Raw genomic sequence first — 14753 nt, 5'->3', positions numbered from 1 at the left:
CGGCGCTGGCTCAGCCCAGGGGCAGCAGGGACAGCGCACTGCGGGCGGCGAACTCCAGCCCCCGGTAATGCAACCCCGAGCGACTCCGAGAGCACTGCCTCCCGGGCAGCTCATCCCGGAGGCGGGCGCGACCGCGGATCCCGGCCGCACCGCTGCGGGCAGCCGGGGGCGGCCTCGCCGGGCCCAGGCTCCGCCCGCCGCGCACCTGCCGCGGGCCGGCCCCCGGCGCGGGTAGGCGGGCGGGGGCGGCGGCCGCCCGTGCCCGGCGTGTGCCTGGAGCCCGCCGGTGCCGCAGGAGGAGCAGGAAGCGCCCGGGCGAATCCAGCCGCGCTATCACATGACTCAGCAGCCGCTGCCGCCGGGCTGAGTTCACCCAGCGCCGCGACGGGAGGGGGAAACCTGCAATGAGGCCTCGGCCCCGCGGCTGCCCCTGAGCCCGCCGTCCTCTCGCCCGGCTCCGCGCGGCCCGGCGCCCCCACAGCGGGAGCGCGGCGGGGGCTGCCGGAGCCGCCTGCGCAGCGCTGCCCGCCGGCGCGCCCCGCTCCCCGCCCTGCGCGGCGGCCCCGGCGCTGCCGCCGCCGCCGCCGGCGGGGGTACTATGCTCACGCGGGTGAAGTCCGCCGTGGCCAATTTCATGGGCGGCATCATGGCTGGCAGCGCGGGCGCCGACCACGGCAGCGGCGCGGACTTGCCCCTACGCTTCCCCTACGGGAGACCCGAGTTCCTGGGACTGTCCCCGGACGAGGTGGAGTGCTCCGCCGATCACATCGCCCGCCCCATCCTCATCCTCAGCAAGGACACCCGGCGCTTGCCCTGGACCACGGGCTACGCGGAGTGAGTACGCCGCGGCGAGCAGGTGGAGCGCGGCCGAGCCCGCTGCCCGCGCTCCCGGGCGCACCGGCGGCGAAAGGCGGCGATGCCGAGGGAGACCCGGCGGCTGCCGGCGCTGCCGGGGGCGGGGGGAGCGCAGCCCCGGGCCTGCGCGGCGCAGCGGGAGCGGCGGGGGGAAGGTGCCGGGGAAGGGGAGCGGCATCCCCGGCGCTGTGTGTCCGGCCCTGGCCGTAGCTCTGTACCTGGGTGACTCCTTCCTGAGAGCCCGAGGATGCAGACGGTCAGCTGCCCTTGACAGTCCCCGCGGGAGTGGCCGGTACCCGGGTCGGCGAAGGATGACCAGGGGCAGCACCGGGCTCCCCTACCCGTAGTGACGGCTCCGGGGCCAAGGATGGGGTACCCGCCGCATACTGAACAGTAGTCTCGGTCCTTGACCCTGGAATAAAAAGGGCTTTTGGTAGGAAACCCTGTTTGGTTTGTGCGTGTGTAAATACTTCCCGCTGCCCAGGAATGGTGAAATCTGTGGGGTTTGGAACACCTTCCTGTGGACCTGACAGCCGTTGTGCTCGCTGGTGGTGACGGGTCACATATTGCTCAAAACGCATTCCAGTTTGGGGAGACGCTTGAGGACCACAGGCTCCAAACTGAAAGAAAAAAAAATCCATTGGCTAGCCGCCAAACTGGGCTTTTCAAATGGGTTTGTTGCCCTGACTCACTCATATAATGGTATTTACTTTAGAGGGTGTCTGATCAGGACCTGGTTGTAGCCTTGCCAGCCAGGGGAAAGGCAGTGTTCGCTTGGATACATCCAGCTGGCAGTGGGAGTAGCTGCAGAGGAAAGACATGTCCTTGCACTTGATGCCTTTATCGGTGGGCACATTGTTTTCCTTGGGGATTCTGGGTGCAGGATTCAGTATTTGGTTTTTTTCTGTTACTGCTTCTAAGTCTTGAGCATATCTGGCCATCCATGTTGCTACCAACTCAAGGGTTACTAAGTTAGCTCTTCCAGACTACAAGTCGTTTTGTATAATCTCTTCAGACATATGAATTCCCCAAAAAGCTGTTGCAAAAACTACAGTGAAGGCTTCACATTGTTAATGAGCAATCAATAGCTTTATTTAAAAGGTTGTTACATCATTGGGGATGCTGCAATGGGAGATTTAAAGAGAGATTTTAATGAGAGATTTAAAGAATTTTAAATTGGATTGTTCTCCTATTAATAAAGAATAGGTTAGTGAGCAAATTCCCCATGAACTATAAGCTTAAATATTTAAAAGTAAGCTCTAATTGTTCTGCCACTATAACAGTCCCTTAAAAAGCCCTTCTTTACCAAAATAAGTACATGCTGCTATTTTCAGCTTCAGTGAAATTCTATGGCTTTCAGCAAGTAACTGTAATTGCAAGTTGGTGACAAAGTGGAAGGGAGGTTCTCTGGCTCCCAAGTGTGTGCATCCCGTGAGCTTCACCTGAGACTGCTGGGGCAGAAAAATGTGGCTGCTGGAAAGTGAAGGTTTCATTGAGCCTGTTGATGAAACCTGATGTGAGAAAGTGTTTGGAGATAAAGTAAATGGCTCTGGTGGTCATGAAAGCAGAACATACCAGGATTGTTTTCATATACTTGCTGCTCTTCCCTCTTGAGCTTTGAGCAGCTTGGTTAATTGGGAGGCGTAAAAAAGTCACTAGCTTTTTCAGTTCCTGTTGGTAGCTATGTGAAAAGAAGGCACCCTTTTGCTTTGTCCCAGGTAGCTTTTTTGTTGTTGGGGTTTTTTGTTTGTTTGGTTGGTTTTGGTTTTTTTTTGTTTGTTTCTGTTTTTTGTCTTCCCTTGCAGTTACTGGCTCTGGTGCTGGTGGAACAGATCTAAGGGAAAGGTGGTACTTGTTAGAGAAAACTAGTGAATGTGTTACTACCCTCTTCCCAGAAGTATGTGTATGATGTTCCAAAATTGGGGATCACTGTAACCAGAAGATCTCAAAATGCTCACTGTGGAGAAGCTGAGATGAAAGCAGTGCCACCAAAATGCATCATTTTCCAAAGGCAAAGCATTGAAGAATAAAGAAAAATAAGAAAATACAGACAAACTCGGATTTTGCCAAATATGAACTTTTTTTTGCTTTACTCATACTGAGCTTACCAGGCTTTCTAAAAATATTTGTAAGACTTGCTGGGAGATGTGTTGAAACTATGTTTTTCTTTTGAAACAGGTTTGAGTTGCATAAAGAAAAGAAATTGATAAAGTACCATGAAGATGAAATTACTATTATACATAATCTGAATTTGTTGGCTTGGGGAAAGCAGGGAATAAAGCACTTTCATGCTATTATTTAGCATTTCCTTATATGTCTATATTAAGGAAACTATCAGAACAATGTTTGCCTTTTGTTACAATACAAGTGAGCACTTAAAGAATGTTAGGAGGAAGTTTGGTGTCCTCACAAGCAGCTTGTGATGTAACACAAAGGTCAGCTATTTAACTCACATTTTGCTAGTTTGCTTTGGTGTGTAGACTTGAGAGAAGACATGCCATACCTGCATTGTGCCGAGGTGCAGCTTCCCTGAGCTACTGCCTTTTTGTGTTTTCATGTTTGAGCAAATCAGCAAAACTGATTGCAGTGTTTTGTTGGTTGGGATGCCTATGGACACAGGGATTTTTACTTTCTGAAGCTAATGAGAGGTTTGTTGTAGACTTAGAAGGTGGGGATTTGGCCCAGAAGGTGTAAGGAGAGTGTGTGCCACCTGTACTGTATCTGCCCTGATGTTGTGAACCATTGCACAGCAGACTTTGGCTCAGTGGATTTATGTTCCACACCCAGCAGCAGCATCTGTCTCACTATCTTTAGGAAGAAATTCTGGCTCTAAAAATAGGTCACCTGGAGGCTGAGTTTCAGGAAAGCATTTGTAATGTTCATGTTCTTTAGTTGTAAAACATGTCAGTTTACAGATGATACCAGAGTTTCTTGATGTTGTCATGTTGATATTTCATCCAAGCTGGAGAAGGCATTTTGGGGTTAGACCAGCTTCCCATGCCAGACTGAAGCAGTTTGTGTCTACAAAATATGCATTTTTTTAAAGGGGATTCCTCTTTTTTTTCTTTGATTTTTGAAGATTAGTATTTCTTACTAAACAACACATTGACAAAGTAGCTCACCCTGCTGGCTATTTCTTTTCCCTAGAATCTGTGTGGTATGGGCCTGTTCATCTGACTTACTCCCCTGGAACAAGCATTTCTCCTCCACTCCACTTTCTTCCTCCTCTTGTCCTGAACATTTTTTGTAATGGGTATTTTTGCAATATTGTTCGTTCATGTCATATATTTTAACTTATTTTTAAAATTATGTACTTAGCTCTGTGATATTATGTAGTGAAATGTAAATTAGCCTTTATTTTTTATTATTAACTTTCCCTCTTTTAATGGAGTGATCATTACGAAAAACATGTAGGCAGGCAAATGAAATCTTCAGAAACATACTTGGTACTGGGATAAAATATCATTGCTTCCTGACACTTTAGTGGGAATCCCATGGGGGCTCAGCTTTCCTTAGGTGAGCAGCCTAAAGGTTGTCTTCTGAAATGACAGTCCTGCTGTCTCTTCCTTGCATGGGAACCCTGAGACCTTGAATTTCATTTCACCTCCTACAGGATGGCAAAAGGCCATGTTTCAAAGAGATATACCTCAGACACTTGTCTAATGTTTGTCAAGCTTCATAGAAGCAAAATTAAAATTGTATCCCACATCCAGTAAGCTTTTTAATTGTCTTTAAAGGTATCATTTTATTTAGAAATAAACTTTTCATTTTTAATCAAGGGTACCCTTAGCATAGTTCTCTGCATGTGGTTAGCTGGTGTGCATCAGGAATGACCCTGGGAGAGGGTAGTCTGTTAACAAATGTTCTTTTAAGTCTGCCTTTAATCCAGAGGAGTAAGGAGATTTTCTGCTCTCTGAAAAGTTAAGTGATTTATATGAATAAGGGTGGGTGGGAGAGATCCTGCCTCACACTTCATTTACTCGCCCCTGCCTCTAGTCTGCAAGCAGCTGCACTCCCGAAGCCACTGGGATCTCCTCTGGAGCTTTCCCTGTCTGAGCCACGAGCCGTTTTTTGAGCTTCTGCTTGGATTGCCCTGTTACTGAGAGGGAAGTTTCTTCTTTTGTCCCTTCCTGTGCTGTTGTCACTGTGTTATGCTGCTTCCCTGCAGCACTGCTGATAAGCAGCCTCAGTGTTCAACTCTGAAAGTAACTGGCAAAGTAAAGGCAGAAGCAGAGAGTATGTAACATGAAATGACCCAGACAATATTCACTGCATCTAAACTCTACCCAGAATATTATTTTTCACCTTTTTCTCTTTATCTTCCTCCCTCTGTGAAGGTAGAGGATGAACAGGGTGGAGCAGAGCCTACCTCTCCTAGTTGAATTCCCTTGACTACATATGGCATGATAAAATAAATGCTAAATTTGCAAATGACAAAGAAGTAGCCTGCTGCTCATGCTGGTGGAGTTGAAGAGAAACTGCAACTGAGTAGCATTTTGTGGTGGAAAAACAAGCTTAGTCATTTTCCATCCATTTTGAATGTATCTTCCTTCAGTTCAGAATCCAATAGTATAATTGCTTTTCTAAACTGTATGAATCCTGGGGATGGGACCATAGCTGGTTGCTTTTGTGTCACACATGTTCTTCTCTTTCCTCTTGCCTTTCTGCCATCTATTTGGGAAGCTTAAAAAGGTACTATCAAATACTTAAGGGACGGGGGAAAGATTCAATTGCATGTTGTCTGTGTCCTCATGCAAGAGACAATTTTTCCTGCCTTTTAAATTTATTTTTTGAAAAATTTTAAATGACACTTCAGATGCCTTTGCAGTTCCGAGTTATAATAGGTTTCCAGAAACTTGACTTTACTGGTATGTATGTTTCTTGGGTTAAAAAGTCAATTTATTATACCTGCAGTGCCTTTTGTTTGATGAGACAAAGTCTGGGCTGTTTTTCAGTATTGTTACATATCAGAGATACTGTGGTTTCTCTGCTCTGCAGGCCTGCAGTAGAATTTACACTTTCTCTTTGGTGTTGGTGGCTGCTGATCCATAATGAATGCAGAGTTGTAGGTGAAGTATGATGACTGTGTCCTTCCAGCATTATTACAGTGGCAAGTTGTTATAGTTAAAAATGAAGAGGGGGAGCAGTTTATGGATTTTTTTTCTTCTCAAAGTACTGGATTTTTTGTAAGGCTGATGATATTGCATCATGTTTTCTATGTTACTTAGTTTGTAGCAAATGAATGTACATGAGAATTAACTGGAGGATTTTGTTAAAATACTTTCTAGCATTTCTCAGTGATCATAAACACTTCGGTGAGTTAAGATAACACAGAAGTATTCTTCTGCCTTTCATGTTCTGTCTACACCAAACTATTTATTCAAATGCTAAGCATTTTAATAATGTTATGAAGCAGGTGAAAGCTTAACACATCTGTGAGCTGAGGCAAGGCAAAACACAGAAAATGCTTGTCCTGAGGTGAATATTTTGATGTTAGAGGATAGCATAGGACTTGCAACTACTGATTGGTTATTCTAATCCCCATTGTTTCTTATAAATGGAAGATAACAACACCACAGTCCTGCTCCTGTGAGTTGGAAGTGATAGTCTTTCTAACCCTCACCTGGGATCATGACTCATACCCCATCTGAAAACACAATTTTTGTGCATGTTCTGTTTGGTACAAATTTCAGGAGGATGAGACTCATGGGGAAAGGAATGCTTTTTTTTATCTTGTTCTGTTTGGTTGTCAGGTTATGTACACAGAAATAATGAATTACTTTCTTTTATTAAACTTTTAAAAAATTGTTTGCAATTCTCTTTGTCTAGATGAAAATATTTTCTTTTATTATTTTTGTAGTTCAGAACATAAGACTGAGTAGGATCTGATGAATGAACTAAAAACTGAGGTCCCATACATGTAGCTAGAGACAACTGAACTGTCTTTATCTGTATGAATTATTCTTTTATGCATATTGTAATGTTAAATTTAATGTATATTTCCTGGCTCTTGTTTAAGCCTGGGTTCATATAAAACTGCCTACAGAAACCTCATGATCATTTTAAGAGCTTCAGAAGTCCCTTTCTTTGTGTAAGACCTTATGCTATAGCATCTATTATTTATGTAATGCCTCTAATCTGCCAAGTGCATTGCAAGTATTAATAATTTCAGAATAACCTTGAAGAAGAATGTACATGTGTAAATGTACTGGTTCTTCCAAGTGAAAAAAATGTAGCCGTGAGGATAAATTTTGGCAAGAGATTTGATATGAATGTGGAGAATGAATCTCAAGTTTTAGGTTCTGTGTTTTGATGACACAGTTATTTTTCCTGCTGTTGTGTACTTGGCTTTTCCTATGTGGCCTCTGATTTCTTAGAACTTAGAGGGATAAAAGGAGAAAAATAGAGGATAAAAAAGGTAAATTGTGCTCAGATATTTTTAATACTATCTAAGTATTGCACAAACGTGATTCCTAATGGGACAAGTATGAAATTCATCCCTCAAAGCTCTCTCATATTGCTAGTCTCTCAGAGGCTAAAGACTAGTGTTGTCTTGTTTCTGAAAGGCTTGCTTGAGCATGGTCCTAGCTTCTGACAGCAGAGCATGACTGTGTCCTCCCCGCTAGCCTTCCTTTGGACTCTTCTGCCTTGGCACAAGTGGCAGTCAGCAGATGGTACCTGCAAACACTCCAGCTTTGTTAATTTGTCTCTGTTGCAGCTGCATCACTCGGGATAGGTGTCAGTGGGAGTGGCTTGGCACAGTTATCCTCACGGCATGAAGCAAACTGACAGGGCTGTGCCCCTCGGGGTGAACTGCTTTGAGCCTGTGGATGTGATCAAATGAAACATGCTCAGTTTGACCTTGAAAGGAGGCAGTGCTGCAAAGCACGTCATTCCTCTGATGGGATCTGTGTGCCACTTGAGAAAGAAATATGGCTTGTGGGTTTAAGCATGGGTTAAGTCAGCTTTGTGAGCTGAATCCCAAATAAGACTTGGAGTGGGGGAGTGCTGTTAATGAGTGCAGAGAGATAATTTAGGCAGAGCAGACATAGCTGCTTTGCTGTGGCATGGGGCTGGAGTAGGTGCTATACCTGTGACGGAGCAGCATTTGCAAGGAAGATAGAGGCTCTTGAACTACATCTAACCTGGATCTTTAAACACTTCCCCTTGGATTTCTGTTCTGATTGAACTGTAAAAGGCAAGAGGTCCTATTGGACAGCAGCACCTTTGTATTAGCTGTGCGTTTTGTTGTCTCTAATGATTTTTTATTCCTTCCTTCTTGTTAAACAGAAAGAGAAAGGTGACTTCTAAGAATTGGTTCCCATTTGGCTAGTTATATTTACTTGGTAGGGTATGTTTGGGATGTCCAGGTACAATACACATATTATCCAGAGTAGTATCCTGATCAGAGGCCAGGTGGAGTAGGTCACAGTTTCAAGTGCTCGGAGCGCAAAACAGGGAGCAGAGCTGGTGAGAGAACTCCCAGCTTGTGTCGAGCTGCTCCACCCCTCAAATCCAGCTGACACAGGGTGGAAGCTTCATTGAATGGTAGGTAGAGGGTCCAGAAAGTAAGAGATGGCCAGCAGGTCCATTGAAACCTTTTGGCTTCTTCACCGCTATCTCCCTCATCCAGCAGCACACGTGCTGTCTGGTAGATGCTGCCAGCTGTACTTGGGGTTATAAGTGCCATGGTTGCTAAGTGGTTGATGCTGAATGAGCTGTTCAGTAGGTGAAGCTCATAAAATGGATGCAGGCAGGTGTGATTCCACCTCCCAATACTGTATGTAAGGCAAGTGTTTGTCTGAAGAGTTTAATGTTCTCCAAATAAATACTGCACACAGTATTTTGTTGGGGGAAGCAGTGCTAGGATAAAACCAGCCAAAGGGATGTCTGTGGTTCCTGATCACAGCATGGTTTAATTGCTGGAGTCTGAGTGGGGGAAGGACAAAAATGACACCATGCTGAGGCAGTCAACATCAGCAAGTGCAGTAGATAGTGCAGGAGGGTATGTGGTAAATGCATAATTGGGGAATGCCAAAATATGGACCCTGTACATAACTTAGCAATCACACTGATTTAAGAAAGAAACTCAAATAAGAAGAGGTTTTAAGGGGCCGTGGCCAGAAGACAACTTTGTGGCATGAAGTAGGGTGGCAAATTGAGGGCTTTGTTCATTTTTTGAGATCTGTATTCAACACAGTGAGGCTTAAGGGGGAGAGAATCTGCTGTGGGGGTCTCGAGCTGCTTGATGTAGAGGGGTATGGGCAGTGCTGTGTCCACAGAGACCCTCTGGCTTGATAGAACTGAAAATCATGTGTGGCCCAAATGGGGACCTAAATGCACTGTCTCCAAGACAAGCAGGAGTTGAATGGGTCTGGTCCCCCAAGATAATGTCAGCCTCTTCCTCCTCTGGTGTGGGGAGATCTGTCTGTCTATCACTACCACTTGTCATAATGCCAGCTTGTTTTCAACTCTGTGAGTAATGTCAGACCCTGTAGGCTCTGCACTTTCCCCTCTTACGAAAGCAGGTCTGAGGTCCAGGTGTTGACTGTGGCTTAGAGGTGAATAACCATTTCTAATATATTTTTTCCCCTCCCTTTTTCTTCTTTCTAAAATGCTGCCCTAAGGTGTAGTCTATCTTGACTGACTGTTTTGATGCTGTTCAGTTTCTTTTGCAGGCAACAATAATGATACTGAAACTGTGATTTGAGACAGCCAGCTTTTGCCCGATTTCAGGGAGAAAGAGTGAGGAGAGGGAAGAGTAGAAGACCATGTGCCATTGTCTTTATGCTTTCCATGGCAGTATTCTGCTGCAATAAGGGGAGAAATCCCCTGAGCTTTGATTGCATCTAATGTCTTGCATACCACTGCTCCAGAAATCCTGCAGCAAAATGTCCTTGGACTGGTGTTAGAGGTCAATGAGGTTGTCCCTTTATAGGCATAGGTCTGGTTCCAAAGTCTTTGCAGTTAATTTATTCTTTTACTTCATCTGCTGGTCCCATATCTAAGTGCCTTTTGTGCTGTCCTGTATATCTACTCCATTGCATAAAGGTACAGACAAGAGGTGAGTTCTTTCCTCTTCTCTGCTCCCCACTGTGTGCCCTTCTGGATTTCTCTGATTTGTTTCTCTGTCCTTTGTGTCCTGTTATGATAATTTCTGCTTTCCAAACTCCCTGCAAGGAGAAAAAAAGATCCATCTCCAGCCAAGTTCTGCAGCAGATCACTTTTTTTTTTTCCTGCCAACATTGATTCATTTAGGCCAAGTATGATTTTTCTATCTTTAGCTATGTGTTAGAGACCTTCTCAGAAACAGATGATGCATAGTGCATGCTTGTAATGCTGTAAAATACCTGTCAGTCATAACTAACAATCTGGTCCTTGGTGGAGTTTTACATCAGAGGTGGGACTGAGGACACATCTCCAGCTCTTACAACTTGAGCAGTGCTCAGTTTTTTGCAGATGTCTTGTGAAGAGACAAAATAAGTTACATTGCTGTTCATCAGAGATCTGTGTATTTTCCAGATGTGGCAGGTCACCATGTGAGCTCATGGGTTTTGTTAGGTTTTGAAACAGTTTGAATGAAAGATGAGTTTGGGCAACACTACCCACCCCTCCAACACCCCCAAGCTAAGTGCCATTAATAGTTTGGTTTTTTTTTAATTTATTATTATTATTTTCTTTTTCCCTTCTCTCTGTCTTGGGAAGTTGATTTTTTTTTGTTATTTTTTTTTTGGCTGTGGACTTTTTTCTTTTTGATTCAGTATCTCTGCTGCCTGTCTTGGGGGGAGAGGGAAGAAACTGTGAAACTTCATAATGGGCAGCAACCTTTTTCTTACTGGCTGGGAAGAGCATTCCTTAAATTGATTCAGGCTCAACCTTTGTAAATGAGAGCAGGGTCCTCTTCAGCAGGTTCAGGGTTGCACTGGATGATCAGTTTCAAAGGCAAGGACCCCCGTGTTTACATTCCTGTCCCTGCCTTTCTGACCAGGCTCATGAAGCAGCTGAACAGCTCTGCTCCTACCCCAGAGTGCAAAGGGTTGCACCTCCCTTGGCCCCAGTGGCCACGGGGTGGGGCTCAGTGCCTTTTCTTCTGTCCCATTTCATCCCTCCCACTTTTAATTCCATGGCTCCAAGTCTGTGTAGGTGCCTTGGCAGGCTGAGTGAGGGTCTTGGGTTTTTAATTTGTTCAGCAGTACATGATGCTTTGCAGAAGCCCGTGCAGTAAAGCTAGGGTCCTTAAATTGCTGGTTGTGTGTTTTGAAACCTCATTTTGAAGAATGTGCTTTTTCTTCTGAATTTGAAATTTGAATTTGATCAAATCCTTGAAGGAAAAAAATCCCTTAAATGGGGAAAAAAAAGAAAACTTCTAATTTTTTAAGTTCAAATTTGCAAAGTTTATCCTTTAGAAAGTTTAAAAGTTGTACAGTGAAACCTGCATTGTATTTGTGGTACCATGGAGGAGGTGGAGTATGATGTTAGATTTTGGTATTTGGAAATGGAAAATAATAATCTTAAAGCTAGCCTCAGTAATTATTGCTGCTTATATCATGAAAAAGGTCAAAGTTTTATGTATGTTTGGTTTGATATGAGTGATTTACATTTTGAAGAATGTAAATAGAAAATTTTCTCCACTTCTTTGTCTTCCCCTTTGAACAAAAAAACCCCTTGTTTTTCAGCTATTTTCGTGAGTAATTTGAAGATCAGAACTTAGCCATACATACTCTCAACCATAATGCAGGAATTGATAAGGCATTAAAACGTACAGTGATCTTTTTAAACAGATGTACTTCAGCATCAGTCTTGGAGGGCAATCCCCTCTCTGTTACCTAGTCACTCCTCTCTATAATCACATCTCCAGACCTGAGTTTTCAGTTCATTTTGTTGTTCTTATCAATAAACTTCAAGATCAGTGTTGCCACAGCCCTTACAAAATCTAGATGGCAACTTCTTCAGGCCATGGCTCTCTCTGGGGTAGTTCTCAATGTCATTTTAAGGTCTTTATATCCCTTTCTGGTAGTGCAAAGCCAGGAATTACAGTCCAGTTAGTTCCTTTGGCAACCTCTCCACAGTAATCCCTGAAAATCCTAGGTCTGTGGATGGTAATTCTATTAGCTGTTCAGCAAGCTGAGTCTGGAAGAATGCAGCTGGTGTGTGGGAATGTGGGAAGTTCCCCATCTCTGCCTTTAATCCTGCTTTTAGAGGGGAAAAAAGTTGCAGGCTAATATGATTAGCTGTAATTCCATTCTTGCTTGGTTTTAGAGAAGTGTCTGATTCCTGAATCACAAGCTAGTTCTATGAAGTGCTTTCATAGAGGGGAGAAGGAACTATTTTGGTAGCTCAGCTGATCTGTCTTTGAAAAAAAAAAAAACTGGAATCAAGAGAAGAAGAAACTCTCATAACCTGCAGTAAATTTCTAGTTCTTGCTGCACAGCATAATTTAGAAATCTGAAACTAAGAGCATGTAAGTGGAAACAGAAAGAACATAGTCCTTTCAGGTGTGTGTGTATAAAAGTGGGCATGGAACAACTTAATGCACACTGCTCATGGTTGTTCAGGGCTTTGCAACCCAGAGGTTTGCATTGGGATTGTGTTATCAGCTGATATGTGACAGCTGCTGCTGGGACTGGCGGCATGGCTAGTTTAACACAGACCAGGGATAGAGCTGTCTAATAAAAGCTGCAGCTTCTACCTCAAGTGAATGACCTGGAGATCTCTTTTTTCCCTTGAGGCACATCTTTTTAGTGCTAAGGGAATGAGAGGGTGGACTTCTGTGGGAGTGCCAGTGTGAACTGTTGGAAACGCTGTTCGGTGTTGAAGAGGGGCAGAGTCAGAAGCCCCCATGACAAGAGCGGAGCACTGTGCCACAGCCCGTGCCAGCATGGGCATGGACAGGACACTGCTCTGGGGACAGAGGACGGTAGCCTCTCCTCGGAAAGGAAAAACGCATCCTGAGTGGATTGCCATCCTTAAAGGTTCCATGCTCCCTATGGCCATCGTTTGGGGAGAAGGAAGTGTCGCCCTCAGCAGCTCAGCCTGTTTTCTGTTTCCATGGTAAATGAGGGAGAAGACAGGAAAATACCTTGTTTGTGTCTTGCCTGTTTGTTGGAGAATTCAAAATAAGTGTGCCTAGTCTTGGAGTCAAATACCACCTGAACCCTCTCTAGTGAAGAGCTCTGGCAAGGATGAGGTCAAAGGACTTAACTTACTGCTTTTTTTTGTTCAAGCAGCAAATTTGAGATTCTTCAATTTAGAGAAATTGTGTGAATTGAGGCTTTTCCATGACTTCCTGTCAGGTTCCCCCTCCTCTTGTGTCCTTTCTTGCTGATGTGGCAGCATTGACACTGGGGCTGGGAGGTCCTGGTGGCAGCTGCCCCCAGAATCTCAGGGAAGAGAGGGAGTATGCAGGCACTGTTGGAAGAGTGCCTGGCCAAACTGTAACACAACTGCTTGGTTCCATTCCTAAAGGATTATAAGGTGGGAGCAAATTCACTGAAAAGGAGTATTACTCACTTCTGTCTCCTGTGTTGAATTGCCTCAAGCATTTATCCTGTTACAGTAGTTCAAATGCTTGGGAGAAATGATGCTGTAGCAACAAAATGTTGCACTACTAATCCTATAAATTTATAGGCTCAGGCTGGTGTTTTGAGAGGTTGCTTGGAACTGCGTTGTTTACAAGTAAAAACTCTCACTTTGTTTGAATATGGTATGAGGTACACTGCCTCTCTTGCACTTACTTACAATCCTGATGGTTTGGTATGTGGTTTAACTGTTGTGCTCTCTCACAGCTTTCTCAAAGGCCAGGAAACCTCTTTAAGCTATCAAATAACTGAGTTCCTTTCACTCAACAGCAACAAAAAATCCTCAAAGCTCCTCTCATTATCAAATAAAGGGGGAATTTCTGTTCTTTTGCCCTTTGAAATTGCTTCATACTGCCTGGAGAACATGAAACCACTGAAAGAGTAGATGAATTTTGTCTTGGAGAAATGTAGTGGTCTTTGGCAGGGATAATTTGAAGTAGTGTTACACAAGTACCTGTTTTGAAGATACAGTTACCCCTCTAGTATTGTGTAGGAAAGGCATATATGATCAAAGTAGGATAGTGGAAAATTAGTTGCCTCTGGAAAGTCTACATTTAAAACACAGTAAGACTGTTGTCATGGTTTGACAGGGAAGTGAATTTTCTCAGGAAGTTGGGGTCAAACCAATCAGTGGTCAGGTGTGGATACTGACACTTGTGGATAGTGACCACTGAAGGCATTGGACACACCTCTGAGAACACAGGGGGTTAAAAGCAGAGAACGCCCAGGGGAGCTCTCTGGTTTTGGTCAGAGTGCAGTGCAGACTCTTCCCCTGCCCAGCCACAGGTTGGGTGAGGTAGGGGAAGCCATGCGGCCTGGGAGAGGTAGGCCCAGGGTGTGAAGGGACTGGAACCGGGCCGGCCCCTGCGGACAGAAGGGTGGAGAAAATCTGAGATGTCTTTGTTCAACCTCAGAGGAAGAGAGAGTGAAAGAGACAGAGACTGTGCTGGCAGTACACCGGCAGAGGAGAAGGAGAAGGGTGGGGAGGGAAGGTGCCCAGCACTGGGAGTTGGAGTTCTGGGCCGAGATTTCTGGCTGGACTTTTCTTGTATAGCCATAGACTGAACCAATTTCTCCTGCAACAGAGACTGCATTTTTAGGGGGATGCAATGGTTGGAGCCAAGAGAGTGACCTGCTGCAGTGATGAGGAGGGTGTGGTGGTGCTCTCTGTCTTCAGGAAGAAGAAATCTCTGTTCTTGAGACCCTCGGCCCCAGGGGAGGAGAAAATGGGGGGGGACTGTTGTCCTGAAAAATGAGAAACTGAACTGGTGTTCTTTTGGTCCTTGGCAAAGCATCCTTAAAGGAGCCCTATGAGCAGTC

General features: G+C 44.9%; 1 protein-coding gene across 2 annotated transcripts in view; it reads left to right on the top strand.

Moving 5' to 3' along the window:
- The first annotated feature begins 222 nt into the window (after window positions 1-222).
- PPM1H (protein phosphatase, Mg2+/Mn2+ dependent 1H) overlaps window positions 223-14753 on the top strand; it is a 133359-nt gene continuing 118828 nt past the window's right edge. Inside the window, exon 1 of one of the 2 annotated variants that reach the window (XM_068190098.1) lies at window positions 223-834. In XM_068190098.1, coding sequence (XP_068046199.1) covers window positions 599-834 — 236 coding nt within the window. In that variant the 5' untranslated portion in view covers window positions 223-598. The remainder of the gene's footprint in view (window positions 835-14753) is intronic. The other variant, XM_068190097.1, reaches the window with a different exon arrangement.

Source organism: Anomalospiza imberbis, chromosome 5 (assembly GCF_031753505.1).
Source record: "Anomalospiza imberbis isolate Cuckoo-Finch-1a 21T00152 chromosome 5, ASM3175350v1, whole genome shotgun sequence".
NCBI lineage: Eukaryota > Metazoa > Chordata > Aves > Passeriformes > Viduidae > Anomalospiza > Anomalospiza imberbis.
The sequence above is the reverse complement of the archived record's forward strand: the minus strand, read 5'-3'. Positions and strand labels throughout refer to the sequence as shown.